The sequence below is a fragment of the Phaethon lepturus genome, unplaced genomic scaffold, assembly GCF_000687285.1.
Source record: "Phaethon lepturus isolate BGI_N335 unplaced genomic scaffold, ASM68728v1 scaffold168, whole genome shotgun sequence".
NCBI lineage: Eukaryota > Metazoa > Chordata > Aves > Phaethontiformes > Phaethontidae > Phaethon > Phaethon lepturus.
The window spans coordinates 31,010-47,285 of record NW_010556686.1 but is presented as its reverse complement, the minus strand read 5'-3'; the positions used below and the strand labels follow the sequence as shown (position 1 = coordinate 47,285).

At 39.2% G+C, this 16,276-nt stretch overlaps 1 protein-coding gene across 1 annotated transcript; it reads left to right on the top strand.

The window, feature by feature from the left end:
* The first annotated feature begins 175 nt into the window (after positions 1 to 175).
* ZRSR2 (zinc finger (CCCH type), RNA-binding motif and serine/arginine rich 2) lies at positions 176 to 13,891 on the top strand. Its single transcript, XM_010292526.1, has 10 exons — positions 176 to 195; positions 1,249 to 1,328; positions 1,484 to 1,583; positions 1,874 to 1,982; positions 4,578 to 4,616; positions 6,470 to 6,585; positions 9,272 to 9,485; positions 12,320 to 12,375; positions 12,529 to 12,638; positions 13,282 to 13,891. The coding sequence occupies exons 1-10, from the start codon at positions 176 to 178 to the stop codon at positions 13,761 to 13,763; spliced, it is 1,326 nt and encodes a 441-aa protein (XP_010290828.1). The 3' UTR covers positions 13,764 to 13,891.
* The last annotated feature ends 2,385 nt before the right edge of the window (positions 13,892 to 16,276 follow it).

The window sequence follows — 16,276 nt, the reverse complement described above, 5'->3', positions numbered from 1 at the left end:
GGCGCCGCTGCTCCTTGCGCTTCAGCTGTCTGCCCACCTCCTCGTGTGCTACTGCGGCCTCGGAGCGAGGAGAGCTGCTCCCTCTTCCTTGGGCTTCCAGAGCACCTAAAAGTTCTAGCCTGCGAACTGGGGAGGAGGTATCCTCGCTTCCCAGCCCTAGGCACCTGCTGAGTGGATGAGATTCGTTTCAGGCAGGTGACATTACACCAGGAATTGCTAGCCTTGCTTGATGAAAGCTAGAAGGCTCAGATGTGGGCAGAGCAGGTGGTCAGGCATGGGTCTTTGAGAGCAAGCACTCTGCTGCCAGGATAACCGCCACGGAGTTACTGATGCCAGGCACAGATGTGCAGGTGGTGAGGTTGTGAGTAACCCTGAACGGAAGGGTTAGAGATGTGGGTGCGGTTTTGGTTGAGTTATACCTATGGAGTCTTTTAAAATTACATACTCCAAAATGGGAAGATTTTGATCTCCCATCAATAGTTGGTGTGGCAGAATGAAAAGAGTTGAAGCTCATCTCTCCCTCTTATTTTTTTCATTATGAACTGGCAAGAAAGAAGAGAGCTAGAATGAAAAATAACAGAAAAGGAGTGGGTGTGAAAAGGCTTTCTGATACTTAGAGGGTTTTTAATCATAATAAAAGCATAGTGTTGTTTCTAGGCAGCCTTGCAAAGTTGTCAGACAAACAAGGGTGAGTCTGGCCAAGCTTCAGTAGCAGAAGAGTATACCTGAGCACTATCTGTGGTGGTTGTTAAGTGTGCTTTTGTTATCTATATATTAAGATTGCTGCCTGTAGAGAATATCAATGGAGAAGGGAAGGGACTTAAAATTTCATACCCTATAAAAGAGAGGAAGAGTAGAATGTGCTAAAAAGTGTGCCAAAATTAGACAGTAGGAAATCTCCAAATTTTCCTCCCTAATCTTATCTAGTGACCAAGTTTCAGGAACTACGGGAGATTTTTATGGAGTTGGTGGTAATGTCAAGTACTGCAGAGCTCTGGAAGGATGAGACCCTCTGTGTTGTGTCTGAGTGTGATCATTGCCACTATCTACATGCAGCTCTAACAGCATAGCTACAGATTTCGTTGTCATGTTAGATGTTCCTGTAGAGTTACCATTTCATACAAATAGCTGTTAATTTTGCAGTTTGTGGGGTTTTGTACTGCTGATATAAATTGGGTGCATGTATGACAGTAAAAATCTTTTGTCTGGCTGGTTGTTTTAACGTAAATAATATTATCTCATCTTCAGCCATCAAAAATACAGAGCTATTCTGAAGAAAGAAAAGCGGAAAAAAAAGCGTCAGGCGCTTGCCAAACTAAGAGACACAGGTAATGGTGAAGTGTTTTGTATTGTCAGTGGATCTAGTAGTGATTTTTTTTTCTTTCTTTTCCTTTTTGTTTTTTAAAAGAGTATAATTTTGTGTATCTTTGCTGACTATAACATCCAGATATTCAGATGCATTGTTTTGTGTTTTTTTTCTCAGAAACTACAGAAAAAGATGAATCGGTGTCTGAGGAGGAAGAGGAGGAAGTGGAAGAGGAGGAGGAAGAAGAAGAGGAAGAAAAAAAACTTGAGGCAGAAAGGTGAAAAATCTAGGAAAACGGCATATATGGTGTAGATACACTTGCAGTCAATTCCATTTTGATACTTTGAAAAGTTTCAGTATATTCTGAAAAATAGGATCCTTTTGTATATTTTAGGCTACACAGCTTTTCTCTAAAGCCTGAATGATTCCTATGGAATTTCCTCTTTTAAGGAAGATGAGAGAAGCTGTAATTATTGTTGAACTAATAAATTTGAATTGTATGCACAATTGCATCAGTTGTGGGTAGTCATTAAATTTTGTCTAAGTGGTATCTGGTTTCCTTGATAGACAAAAACTACATGAGCAGTGGTTGCTGAGAGAAGAAAAGGCCCAAGAAGAGTTCAAGATTAAGAAAGAAAAAGAAGAAGCTGCAAGAAAACGTCAAGAAGAAGAGGAGGTGATGTATAAACTGCGCGTTACTGTTGTATCTGGCAGTAAGGTAGACTTAGTATAATATCTTAACTGTTCTGTAGTGCACCCAGTTTTGTTGGGTGCACTACAGAATTCTAGAAGAGCAAAATTAAAAAGGCAAAAGAAAAAGACTGTTGAAAAGGGTTTTTGTCCAGAGATTTAGTTGCTTGTGACTGGATGAAAACTTAATGGTCAAGGAGTTGTAATACAATATGATAGTTTTGAATTTGACTATGAATTTCACTATGAAAATTATTATAAAGCATTTGTTTCCTTAAATAATTGTTTAAAATTTTTTTTTATCATAAAGAGGAAGATCAAAGAAGAATGGGAAGAGCAGCAAAGAAAAGAGAGAGAAGCGGCACAGCAGAAGCAACAGGAGAAGAGAGAAAGAGAGGTGATTCCTGGCAGTGGGAGGATAAACATGTTGCATATCCTCTTACATTATCAGATGCAACAGTCTATGTGTGTTGAAGAGGGTTTTTATTCTAATTAGCAAACATATGAATTTGTTAGTTACTTCATTCTGTTTAAATTGCTGAAACTATTATTAACTGTCACCTCACATACCAAGAGGATCTAGTGAATCCATATACCTAGAAGGTAACTAGTTTTAACGCATCTGGTTATTCACAGTACGTAATTTTTTACATCGGTTAAATACAAAGGCACGCTGTGAATGCAGGATCTGATATGTGCACTTTTTGCATCATGCATTAAAGATAATCCTTACTTAATGTCCCAGTTGAAGAAGATGCCCAATGAGGGTATGAAATATGGAATTACATTGCTGCTGTTCCTTAACACAGTTCTTAATCGAAAGATATATTACAGCTCTTTACCTGACTCATCCAACAGGAAGTATCTTTTTTCCCAGAGCTCCTTGGGTGGAGAAAAAAACCTATAGTGATGATACCAGTAATTGATAACATTTCTGTTTAACAATACATTCTTCTTAAGTTTTAGAAGTTGAATGACCTGGATGTAAGATATCCTGTACAGAAATCCGATGTGAGAACTGGCCTATCACCAGTAAAGGGTGATTCCAGCTTTCTAGGATCCGGACATTTTAGCTTCTCCACATTCGCAAAAGTTTCCAGTCATTTCACTGGGAGGTGTCTCACCGCTGTGTCTGGTAGCCACAGCAGGAGAAGAGACATAAGCAACCAGTGTCGTCTCCTGTATTTCATAGTTGGTTGTGTCACTGATTGTGTAACACTTGCATGAGGAATGCAAAAGAACAGCAGTTGTTGTATTGCCTGTCTTGCTTCCTCTTCTGTTAAGTGTCTGTTTCTCTCTGCAGAGTAGAGAGAAAACATGATGGTTGTATGCTTTATTTAAGGTTGAGAGAGAGTTCCAAGAGCGTTGAACCATGGCAACAGTGGGATATTTTGTTCCTTCCCTTTCCTTGTGTCTGCATTTGCTCAAGCCCTCAGTGGGCTGATTTGATTCCCTGAACTAGATGGAAGCCACTTTCTTTTTTGTTTGGTTGTTGGTTTGTTTTGGGTTTTTTGCTGGGTTATGATTTTACTGGCTTAGTGAGTTAGATTGTCTCAGTGAGGGCATTGACAGGCACCCAGAGGGAAACTGAGTACCCAGCTAGGAGTGGGGCCACCCATTTCAGCAGCGGAAATTTGTTCAATTGATTTGGCACATCTCTTGAAACGCAGCTTATTCAAATTCTGACTTACTGATTTATTAAAAAAAAAAAAAAAATCCATCCCCAAGATGAGAAAATAGATTTTCTGGTTTGGTGGGTTTTTGTTTGTTTGTTTGGCTGGTTTTATTTTTATTTAATAGGGTGGATAGTATCTGACATACTTGATGATTAGTACCAGATGCTCTCTGGGTCCTCATCATGGGTTGCATATTTTTATTTTCTCTTCCTCTTTTTAAATTAATTCTTTTCCAAATTAGAGCAGTGGCCGCATATTTTCTTGTATTGGTTATGTTTAAATGTCTCTTCTTGGAACTTCCTAGCATAATTTGTTAGAACTAATTTCCAGCCAGTTTTGGAGAGTGACTATTGTTTTGCGCAGCCCACTTAGAAGAAGGAAGGGAAAGAATGTAATTGTTTTCCTGTATTTGGAAGGCTACATAAAGTGAACTTAAGATAATAAAGTTTCTTAACAGTTATATGTTTTGCTTTAACAGAGGCTCACTAAGCAATGTGTTTTTCTGTGTGTTACATAGAATGTTCCAAGTTTAAAAAGTTTAGTGCAACTAAATGATTATGCATTTAACTGTAACCAGACTGAGTACTACAGCAGGAGATAAATTTAAGTACTCAATAGTTCAATGATAGTTTTTAAAAGGAAGAAAATGAAACTTTTAAAGTTGTCTAGCATTTAGATTAGAAAATCATGTGCATGAGGGTCTTGTCTGATGTATCCTTTTAACAGCTTTGTAGTACATGAATTGCTACAGAGCAAAAGTAAAACTTCCGTTTTTAAAACAAACCCTATCAAACTTCTATTGTTCATAATCATTGAGTATTGTAAATTAGGTTCTTAACTAAAGAAACCAGATGTTTTGCGTGTCCTCAGGGTTTTCACTAGTCCTGTGTTTGCACCATTTATAGGCAGCTGTACAGAGGATGCTGGATCAAGCTGAAAGCCAGGTATGCTCAGAGACTTTGAAAAAGAACTTGAAAAGTATTTTAATTGCCATCCGGTATTTGCCTTCTAGCATGTTGTCCATCTGCTTTCAAGAACCTAATGGCCTGAATAAATTTAATATGTAGTGACTTGCATAAGCTGTAAACAATTATTTACTGGGTGGAACATAATTAAGCATATTTCTGGCTGCTTGGTGGCAGTGCAGTTGTGCATGCTCATTCCTGTTCAGGTGATCTGAGTTAAAATTAATCTGGAAATACGGCTGTGTGCTGTTAAAAAAACACTATGCATGATGATTTATTTGTGAATTAGAATTCTAAATAAATCTGCTAGTCCTGGGTGGCAAGACAAACTTGTCTTTTTAAGCAGATGGCAGGTGCTAAATAAAAGGATTCAGCAGTAGAGGAGAGCACAGATCCTTAAGGGGTGGGGGGGGGCAGGTTGTGGAAGGGAAGGTGGCAGAGGGAGAAACTTACTGCTCCAGTGCCTGGAAGAGCATGGATCTCAAGCTGGCAGTGTGTAGTAAAGAAAACTGCAGTCTTCATATGAATCTTAGAAATGATGAATTCAGTCTTTCCTGTTGCCTTTTAAGAATAACTTGGCTTTTTATCCCTGTCATATATGGTTAAACTTGCGAAGATTCTTCCTCTACTTAAACCACTGCATGAATCTGAAAATTTTTAATCTAGTTAACCCATTGTATATTGATTGTCATAGATACGTTGGAGTTGCATTCAGTTCCAAATTATGTTTCAACAGTTCTTTAGGTAGGGAATCTAACTCTTTTTTTCATAATATGGGTAGAAAAATGCTCTGAACTACTACCTGCCCAGAGCTCAAGATGTATTAGCAGCCATTTCTGCAAGGGAATAGGCAGAAATGTGGTCTGTTAGAGACTTCATTATAGTATCAGCTCAGAGTTCACTTACTTACTGTTGACACTGTTGCAGTGACAGTGCTGTTGAGTTGAAAGAAAATTATGTCAGAGAGTCACGAACAGAACTGGCAGCAAGATCAAATGCTGCTTGTAAATAAAGTGTTCAGTTTATTTAAAATGAGAACCCAGGCTAGTCAGCTTTATATATCTATTTGCTAACAAAATTAAAATTCCCTCTTTAAAATGTGTGCTTTGTTTGCAGTCAGTCAAGGCTTGCAACTTGATAATCCCGTTTCGAATTACAGAGATCTTAATGGCCTGAAATGATCAGTATGGAGGCTTTTACTTCCAGTGCTAACGATGAATTTGATTTTTTTAAATTCTGGTCTTTGGCAGATGACTTTCATTTTAGCCTTTTCTAGCTGCATAAAAAGTGATAATGATAACCTTACTGAGCTTTGAGCTGTTGCAGACGCAAATAAGTAAATAGTCCTAGCTTTCTGTCTGCCAGGTGTATAAAGTGCTGCTTAGTGGGTTCTGGAGTGAAGTAGGTAGCAGGCTTAGCTGAATGGAAAGAACCTGTCCCAATATTTGTAATTCTTGTGGATGACAAATGAAAATGCTGTTTTAGGAGCAAATATATTGCAACCCTTTTGGTTATAAAATCTTAAGCTTTTCTTTTAGCAAAAGAAAGCGTCCAGTTTGGTGATTTTTTTGTTTGTTTGTTTGTTTGTTAAAAAGAAATCATGAATATGGACTTGTTCTTAAAACTGAACAATTACCAAGAAAAGAGGTTTCCATCACCAGACACTCAAGGCACTGGGCAGCTTTGTAAAATAATGCTTCAAATAGGTTCAGCTTGCCTTATAGTAACACAGTGCTCATAACTGCATGTGGATTTAATTGGTAGTTTTATTTTGACATTACATTTCTTTATTCTTTTATAACTTTGGGGTATTGTGATGTTTTTTTCCACAGCTGGAGAATGGTGTGACTTGGCACAACCCAGAGCCCCCAGAGAATATAGGAACAGAGAAGGATAGAGCAAATTGCCCATTCTATATTAAAACAGGTTCCTGCCGATTTGGAGACAGGTAATCAATTGAATATTTACCAACGTAGAAGTGTTTTGGAGAGATGAAAGGGAGGCAACTTCATTAGGTCATATGCAAACTGAACAAAAGTTACTATATAAATTACTTTCATGTATTTGCACATGGCTGTGTTATTCATGATGGAACTAGACATTGAGAGCAAAAGCGTTGCCTGGCTGCAATTGAACTATTTATTGTTGTGGCATATTATTGACGGTGCATTCTAGTTACGTTGGTCAAACTGACTTTTCCTTAGCTCTGACACTTGCACAGATCTATTCAGACAGATTATATTTGATTTCTGTTATTAGAACAGGCCTGATATGTCAGATGCTGCTTTTTTTATCTTGTCTAATTTGCATATGCTGCATCATTTAAAAAATTAAATCTCAAATGGACTAAAGCAAGTTAAGTTACATCTGTGTAGTTGGGAGAGCTGTTGTGTAGCTTCCAGAATTCTCCTGTTTGTACACTGTTCTGTGTGATACATTCATTCTTGATTCTTGTATACTGTTATGGGTGCCCTATCTTGGAAAAGAAGTATGGTAAAAGGCAAGAACAGAGAAGGACAAGATATCGGAGATGAGGAACAGCTTCTCTAGGAGGAGTGGCTAACTAGACTAGACTCTTTACTTTCAAAGAGATGATGGAAGAGGGCTGTTGTAGATGAACATTGAACTCCTGAGTGGGAGGGGAAGGATTATTTGCTTTTATTATGAAACAGTTTGTGCCCCGGAGTGTTTACCAGCTTTAAAAAAAAAAAAAAAAAGTACTTTCTCATATGAAACAAATTGTGAAACTTGTTGCCAGAGGACCTAGAGGAAGCTAAAAGTATAAATGGGTTCATGGAGTACAGGTTCATCAGTGACCATTAAAGATGATGACCAAAATGCAGCATCTGGATAGAAATCCCTGAATTTTTGTGTGTGTTGAGGAGGAACAACAGCTCAGCAGAGAAAGACTCTTGATACTTACTACATGAATCTTCAGCATAAACTAGTAAGGCTATTTTACGAACTTGTAGCACTGAAACATGTGTGGTCCAGGCATTTAGTTTTCTTTATCCTAGAAGTAATTTGTTTTAGTGTGATGATGACCTTCAAAGGTCCCTTCCAACCCAAAGATTCTATGATTCTATGATGTATACTGTGGATAATTATGTGATAATTCAACTCTATGGAAGCTTCAAGTCGACATCTTTTTTTCTATGCTGAAATATGTGTTGAATTCCCAAGTAAAACTTTGGCCAGCTATTTCACTGCAGGCAGCATTTTTGCTTTTCAAATGTTTAGTTCTTTGTTATCTTTGCAGTATTTTTGTTTTGGTGGTATTTAATGGAGGTAACCTTCTTGGATTAATTATGGATTGGATAAAAATCAGTTTTGCTTTGAACTATAGGCTTGGTAAATACTGAGAAACATCATATTCTGCCTCTCTTCTCTCACCTATAGTTGTTGATCTCAGCTACCTCTCCTTCATCTTCCTTCCTCCTCATCACATAACTTGCTTCCTTCATATTCTGGTCATTTTAACCTCTAGTGTTGACCGTAAGTGGAAGCACTGAGATACAGCTAGGATAAGGACTGGAAGAATGGATTGGAAGCTGAAATGGACCATAGTGGTGAAAAATTGGGAGCCCATGTTATCAGTAAAATAATTGTTGAATCTTGTCAAAGCTCATTATGTCTTGAAGAAGCTAAAATTGGCTCAGTTCACCATTACTGATTTCCCCAGTAATTCAAACCCTAATATTTTGTAGTAATGCTGGATTTTGTGTCACTCATTTTCCTTGGGGTTCCGTTTGTTCTGTCATGTGCCATATTCATTTTGTGTACAGACAATATTGGGTGGGTATAATATTTTGAGTTCTATCATTCAAATAGAACAATGAGAGAAGGCAGCTTCTAAAATGCAACAAAAAAATAACTTCAGTCAAATTGTTTCCAGTTTTAGTTTTGGATTTGAACCTTTTTTTTGCTCTTGTTTGTTTTTTGAAGTCTAAGGTGTCAACCAGAAAGTGAGAGTCTACTTCTGACAGGCTGGATGTGGAAGGAAACTTCCTATCTGAAGTCTAGGTTGCAATTGCCCATTCTGAGACCTGACCTCCCTCCAATTTGTCTGTGCTTTGACAGTGCTAGATGAAGAGAGTAGATCAGTCTGACTATTTTTCTGATCATGTCACAAAAAAGAGAAATGTGTTGGAGACTGCATGACCCAGTTGCCTGGGGAAGTGTTTGAAATGGAGATCGTAAAGCACAGTGAAATAAATATGGAGGCTAACATCTGTGTTCTCACTGAATGGAAAGGTTTGTGGGGGAGAACTGTATTTCAGCATGTGAAGGAAGTAGCCTGAATATGATGGATAGTGAGGGAGATCTAATGCTTTTATGGCTGCCAAGAAGATGCAGATTAAGATAAGACTGACTTAGAGTAATTTTTTAGAAGTGGAAAAATACCAATCTCGTACTCGTCCAACTTCAGGTCTAAATGTGCTTTCTTTCCCTCGCTCCCTCTCTCCACCCTCCCACATGATGAGAACAATGTAAAAGTTGTTCAGTTTGCAGAAAAAGTTTTCTTCTGTAATAGCTGTTACTCAAAATGGCAAGTGTTTGACGTTTCAACAAAATGCACCTTCTAATGAAAGTGCTGATCTTTTCACTTTTCTTTCTTCTCTACCAATGTCCAGGTGTTCTCGCAAGCATAATTATCCAACATCTAGTAAGACACTACTCGTCCGAGGGATGTTCATTACTTTTGGCATGGAGCAGTGCCGGAGAGATGACTATGACACGGATGCGAGTCTCGAGTACAGTGATGAGGAGACCTACCAGCAGTTTTTGGAGTTCTATGAGGATGTGCTCCCCGAGTTTCAGAATGTGGGGAAGGTTGTTCAATTCAAGGTACGCATCTGAGTGTAACAGCTTGTTAAATATGTAACTGTTGTGGTTTAGCCCCAAACAGCAACTGAGCACCACGCAACTGCTCACTTACCTCCCTCCCCAGGTGGGATAAGGGAAAGAATTGGAAAAAAACAACTTCATAGGCTGAGATAAAAAACAGTTTAATAGGACAGCAAAAAAAGATGAAGTAATAATAATAATGGAATATACAAGAACAAGTGATGCACAATGCAACAATTGCTCATCACCCAGTGATGGATAGCCTGTCCCCGAGCAGTTGTTCTCACCCCCCGGCTAACTCCAGTTTATGCACTGGGCATGAGGTTACATGGTGGGGAATGTCCCTTTGGCGAGCCTGGGCCAGCTGTCCTGGCCATGCCCCCTCCCAGCTCCTTCTGCACCTCCCCGCTGGCAGAGTGTGGGGAGCTGAAAAGCCCTTGACTGAGTGCAAGCACCACAACTACTCAGCAGCAGCTTAAAACTTCAGTGTGTTATCAGCATCATTCTCTCCAAAACACAGCACTGCACCAGCTATCAGGAAGAAAATTATCTCAGCCAAAACCAGGACAATAACATATAACACATAACTCGTGTTTTACTAGCCTTAACAGGAATTCCATCCAGCATGCCCGAGCTAAACCCCATGTACATTAGAGAACTATAGTGTCCTTACAGCAAACTGTGCATCTCATGTCACCTGTAAACTTGTCACTGCTGTTACAAAGCACTGTCTTATTCTGGGTGAATCTTCTCTCTATTCCCCTGAACTGTTATAAAAGCTTGTGCTTTTATATTGCAAGTTATTCATACTGCTCAACACTCCATTTACCTCACAGTTCCTTCTTTACTTAGGCCATAATAAATCCCAGAGGGTCTGCTAAGACTGATAGACAATATAAATATATCTGGGCTATTGTATTTGTGCCTAAGGAATGAAAATAGTGGGGGTATAAAATATATTCGGAGTATACACCCAAATAACATCATTTTAGGACTGGTTGGATAAAATAAAATCAAATGACAATGAACTGAAAAAATAGTAGATATTTTAGTAGGAGGAATTACAAAAAGGTAGGTGATGTAAATGGTGTCGAGATTTGTCATCCATCCTTAGTTTCTGCGTTTGGTTTGCTGAATGGTCTTTCCTGAATTTTTCCCATTATTATTTCTTATGGGGGAAGAAGAGGGACCTATAAATGGAGACCTCAGAGATGAATGATGTGTGTTAACAGTCCCATGTTGCCCTAAAATATGCATCTTGGATGGTGAAATTGCCTTGTAGCAGAACCTACTGCAGCATCCCTTTCTGCTTGCCATTCCCGAGTGTTTTCCTGCAGTCACCAGGAGGCACACAGTGCCTTTTCTCCTACTGACAGCTGCCTCAGAACTGAGATTGTATTAGCATTTCAAGGAAGAGGAAAGTAGAAAAAGTCAATTTTCAGTAGTTGTATAATGATCTTTATAGGTAAGAAACCTTCACTTGTTTGGAGGAGTACTCCCTCCATATTTTGACTCATGGGATATTAGGAAGCTGTGCTCCATCCTAGAAGACAGGATATAGATTCCCAATGGAGCATGGGTTGAAATGCTGTCTTCCCGTCAAACTCAGATCCTCGACTTTGTATCATTGTTGTCATATGCAGCTGTGCCAAGTGGCACATACTTGGCTCCCTATAATGGGGTAAGAGCTTCTAGTGTGGCATTTCTTAGCTTCTGAAGTAATTGTGCAACTGTAATATGATTCTCATGTGCATTTTCATTATATTAGAGGTGCTTAGAAATTGCGTGTCAGCTGCAGGGATCTTAGCTGTGATTGAGTGGAGTCTCTGTTACCATTTAGAATCAGATTATTACACACCCCTTTTCCAGCTGACTTCCCTCTACAATGTAGCCCAAGGTTTTATTCTTGCTCTTCTGTCTGAAAAAGCTATTCCAGAAGCTGGCAGATCCTTTCCCTACCCAAAAATGTCCATGGCAAAATCATTCTTGCTTGATCTTGTGTTGATGATGTTTATCTCAAATAGGTTGACTGCTTATGCCGTAATATTTAATTATACAGCTGCTGCTTCATGTGTCTGAAGCCCCTGCCTAACCCATTGCACAGAGAGGTATTCTTTGAGGGTCAATCAGGGTTCAGTGATGAAAGGAGCCTCATTTGGTGCCGCTATTGAAGAAGCCTGGGGGCAAAAGAGGTTGCGCTCACAGTTCTCCCCTGGAGAGACCTGGGGCCTGCCTGTTTCAGGATCTTTTGTAACTAGCAATGAGCTTTTTGGAAGTTAAATTGTGTATTTTTGAGAGCTTTAGGTATACTTTGAATGCTAAATTATTGGGGAAAAAAGGTGTTTCAGAACTGTACAGTGAAAGCTAGTGACTTCAGGTTTTCTAACTCATCTCACAGGGATGCTGTGAAGCAAAATTGCTCTAAAGAGTCTCTTACGATAATGAATCCATGAATGAATGAATCCCACATTTCCACGTGAGGATACTACTGATTGTTTTCAGAGCAGGATTTGGCAGTTGCACAGTAGGGTTGGCCCAGACAAGTGCGCGACAATTGAGTACAAGCTGTCTTGACTCAGTGAAGTAGAGGTCCCAGTGTTAATAGAAGCATAATGTTGGAAACAGTCAAAGTAAGCTAGAAGGGCTTTTTTTTTCCTTTTTTTTCTTCAAAACCTTCTATTTGGCTAAAACTAAGTGTTCAGAAGAAAATCACATGTAAGTTCATATTGATGAGCTGCAGCTCATAAATGGGAATGGCTGCCATCTCAACATGTGTGAGCTGCTGTATAGCGTGAACGTTCCGTTGCACTAACTTAATCTTTCCATCCCCTTAGGTCAGTTGCAACTATGAGCCTCACCTGCGAGGAAATGTGTATGTCCAGTATCAGTCGTAAGTACTCGCAATCTTACTAAGTTTCAGAACTGTGAACACTGTATAATCCAAGTGATTCATTCTCATACTGTAAAGGGAGATAAAATTGGTAAGTAACATCTTAAACAATTGTATCATGATAATGCTATGTCTGATTTTTACTTTTTAAAGGGAGAAGGACTGTCAGGCAGCTCTTGCTCTATTCAGTGGACGATGGTATGCAGGCCGACAGCTTCATTGTGAGTTTTGTCCTGTGACAAGGTGGAAAACTGCTATATGTGGTGAGTCACATAAGCACTTGGAAAAGAGAGTGTGTTTTACTGAAAGAGTACTTATGGAAGTGAAAAAGAGAGAATTAGCGTGTAGCTTTCAGATCTGCCTAATGTTGCAGTTCATTTCCGTTTGGAAGACAGATATGCTAATTTGCTTGTGTAGATCTAGGAAAGAAAGGGAATATTCATACCATGTCACATTAAGCATCTGAATTGTTCTAGTGGATTTACCTTGGACTGGAAAAGAACATTTGGATCCTGGCTTTGGAAATTGTAATCTTAAGGTGAAACTACAGGAGGTACTAGTTTATCTCTTTAAAAAGCAACAGCAGTTTCTGAACCATCAACAGTTCTTACCAGTAGCTATCACATTTGACTTCTCTATATTTACATGCTTAGATTAAGGTAGTACAATTATTTATGAAAATTGTTTTAAGCTAAAACCTTCATAGCTGCTAAAAAGTTAATTCCAATAAAAGTACATATTGAAAAATAATCTTGGGTGAATTAAATTGATAGGTGGTCAGATGCATGTTTTTCTGTTTGAAGAAGCCATATTCAGTTTAATAAGTTTCTTTCCAGTAGGTACATAATGAAGAAAGAGATTTAACAGGTCTGGTTCATGAAAAAAGCAAACCCTACTCTGTTGCAGGCTTATTTGAAAGGCAGAAGTGTCCAAGAGGGAAACACTGCAACTTTCTTCATGTATTCAAAAATCCAAACAATGAGTTTTGGGAGGCCAATAGAGACATACGTATTTCTCCTGAACGGACTAATCAGTTGTCTAAAAACTCTGAAAGGAGAAACAGATCAAGCCATCGTGATGACTATTACAGCCGGTCAAGGAGAAGGGGCAGCCCAAGCCCAGATCATTCTTACCGGAGAAATGGAGAATCTGAGAGAAAAAAGAATCGCCGCAAAAACAAGAGAAGGCGCCGGTCTGGCAGGTCAAGAAGTCGAGAAAGGAGGAGGTCTCGCAGCAGGGGGAGAAAGAGGAGAGGCCGCAGTCGCAGCAGAAGTCATAGTCGAACACGCAGTAGGAGCAGAAGTCGGAGTTCCTCTCGATCCAGGAGCAGGGGTAAAAAGAGATCAAGCAGCAGAGGCAAAAATAGTGAAACTCCCAAAACAAAGTGAGAATTACTTTTAGAAATTGCTAATTGATCAAACCTAGAGCTGACAAAGAAATCTTTCCAATAGGGCACCATATTTGAGTTTCAAATAAAGTGTTCTTGCACATTAAAATGTTTCTTCCTAATAAAGGAACCTAGTTTATTGTGTGCTAAGCTTCAGAAAATTAAAAGTTTAAGTCCTATATAAGGTGTGAATGTCAAGTACTCTAGCTACTCTGTCCCTCTGAACTGCTGCAACATCTGGATGCATACCAAGTACAAACAGAAAGACAAGTAAAGCTTATTTGGTATATGCTTATTTCTGTGTTATGTGTGTGTTAAGTGTTTACTGTCCCTGTAAGGAGTTAGTACAGAACAGCCCGTGTGCTGTAAATTCACACCACAGCACACTGCAAATGGAAGTCTGTGTAGAAGACTGCCGTTTATATTTTCTGTCTGTTTATGGGAAATCTCTTTCTAGACAAAGTAAATATAATCATGTTGTGAGTTGGAGAAAAGGGATCTAAAAGACATCGCTGTTTGATTGTACAATGCTTGCGCGGTAGGAGCTCTGTGGTCATAAGTGTCGGATTTTTCTCTCTTCCCTGACTGAGCTGCTGAGCTAATTGCCTTCTAGGGATTGCCAAGTAGGCAATAGGCAATAAAGCCAAGTAGGAAGTAGACAGAAGAACAATCAATTTATTCAGTACCTTAATCCTCAAGTAAGAGTGGAGACCATGCACTTGTAATCCTCGACTGAGGATAGAAAATACTTTGCATACCTCTTGGTTGCATACCATTTGTAGTTGAAAAACAACCTGCCTAACCTGTGATGCAGTGGTGGAAAAGCATGAACCTGGTAACTGAAGAAGCATATATGTACTTGTGAAGGCTCAAGATGGTTGCAGCATGGCTAAAGAAGCTGAAGGTTTTATACCCGAAACAATACTTCAGGGTTTTTGGAGAGGAGGAGGTGACTTAAAACCTTTTTAGGCTTATTTTACAGTTTAAGGCACCCTACTGCCTAGCTTCCCTATGGTCAAGGTGGAGAGTAGGGTACATAAAAATGAACTTAGCAGGACAAAACCTTTTTGAAATTACAGCTGTATTAGCAAAGTACCTGCAATTAGGTAAACCCTTACAAATATTTCTTCACTTTTAAATGAAGGATTTGTGCTGTTAGATGGACTGTACTTCACACTGCTTCACTTTAGGTATTTAGCTTGGGCACCCAGGTGTCCTTAGACACTTGGAGAGAGCAGTCTGTGGCACTGAAGTGCAGGTGCCCTGAACGGTCTGCAGAGAAACCTCCTTCCCTTTAGCCTCTCCAGGGAACGTGGGCTCCTGCCTTTAGAGTACAGTTCACACCAACAAAGTTGGAAACCTAAAGTAGACAGGAAGTGCTCCCAAACAGGTACTTGTTATGACTCCAACAGTATAACATAAAAGTCCCATAGAAAATCTGGATAACCAAACTTTACGATAGCATTCCTCACGGCAAGAACGTTTTTCCCCCAGGATAGTTAAGAGTGAATGAACATTGCTTCTTGATATAATATATATATTTTTGCTTTTATAAATGCATACTGCGCCTAGCATGCTGATTATCCATTTTCCTTCTTTCATGTGTAACTGTTGTCCAATATGGCGTAATACAGCAAAAGTGCTATATATTGATGTTCAGTTCAAACCCGACTTTCACTATATATTGTCATAACTGTAGGCAGAATTGTAGCTTAGTTAATTTGATTAAATGTTTTAGTTATTAACAGATGTAGGAATTGTAATTTAATAGCATAACTTTTGAAATAACAACTTTGTTTGAAAGGTGTATTTCCGAGGATAGACAGCACAAAGTTTTAAATTATATTTGAGAAATTTGTGACCACCAGTTTCTCATAATCTATCTTTTCTCTGACTAGACCTTACAGATTTTCCCCAAGGTTTCTATTTTTTCATAGATGCTCACTTGTCTAGTTGGGTCACTTGTGCAGAATGTGTCAAACTCTGGTTTAGTTCCCTGGAGCAGAACGGCAGGGGCATTTCCTAGTTGCTGGGACGCACCACTAGCAGGGCAACCAGCCTGCCTTTCGCTGGTGCTGCCTTGTGTCCCACGACTCGTGCTGCTGAACTAGCCTGCTGCGTACAGCTCTCGTGTGGAAGAGTTGGCTTATAACATCCGCAGTACGTTGTACATCCTGTATGTCATGCAGCAAGCTATGGTTGAGCGTTACCCAAGTAAAATTAATTACCGAGCTCAGACAGAAGCGGTGGCATGGGTGGTGCGAACCAGTGACCAGTCGAGTGAAATAAGCAAAGCGGGCCTCTGTAGGATTAGAAACCAAGTGCCAACTAAGACCCATGTGAGAATTCCACAGGTAATTAGGCTCCTTGTCCCCACAGTTTTGTAATGGGATCTGGGAAGCTGAGCTGCTGTATTTTTAAAATAAAAAAAAGTTTTTATAATTACAAAAAAAAAGACTTGCTCAGAGATGCATGTAAAAATTTAAATATACTTTATTTCTGCTACTATAATGG

Bases quoted from the DNA above. Each gene is read 5' to 3' on its own strand.
- ZRSR2 (XM_010292526.1), top strand. From the start codon at position 176: ATGAGATTCGTTTCAGGCAG. The intron at 1,329-1,483 runs GTAATGGTGAAG...TTTTTTTCTCAG, and splicing joins TGCCAAACTAAGAGACACAG to AAACTACAGAAAAAGATGAA. The intron at 1,983-4,577 runs GTGATGTATAAA...CACCATTTATAG, and splicing joins AACGTCAAGAAGAAGAGGAG to GCAGCTGTACAGAGGATGCT.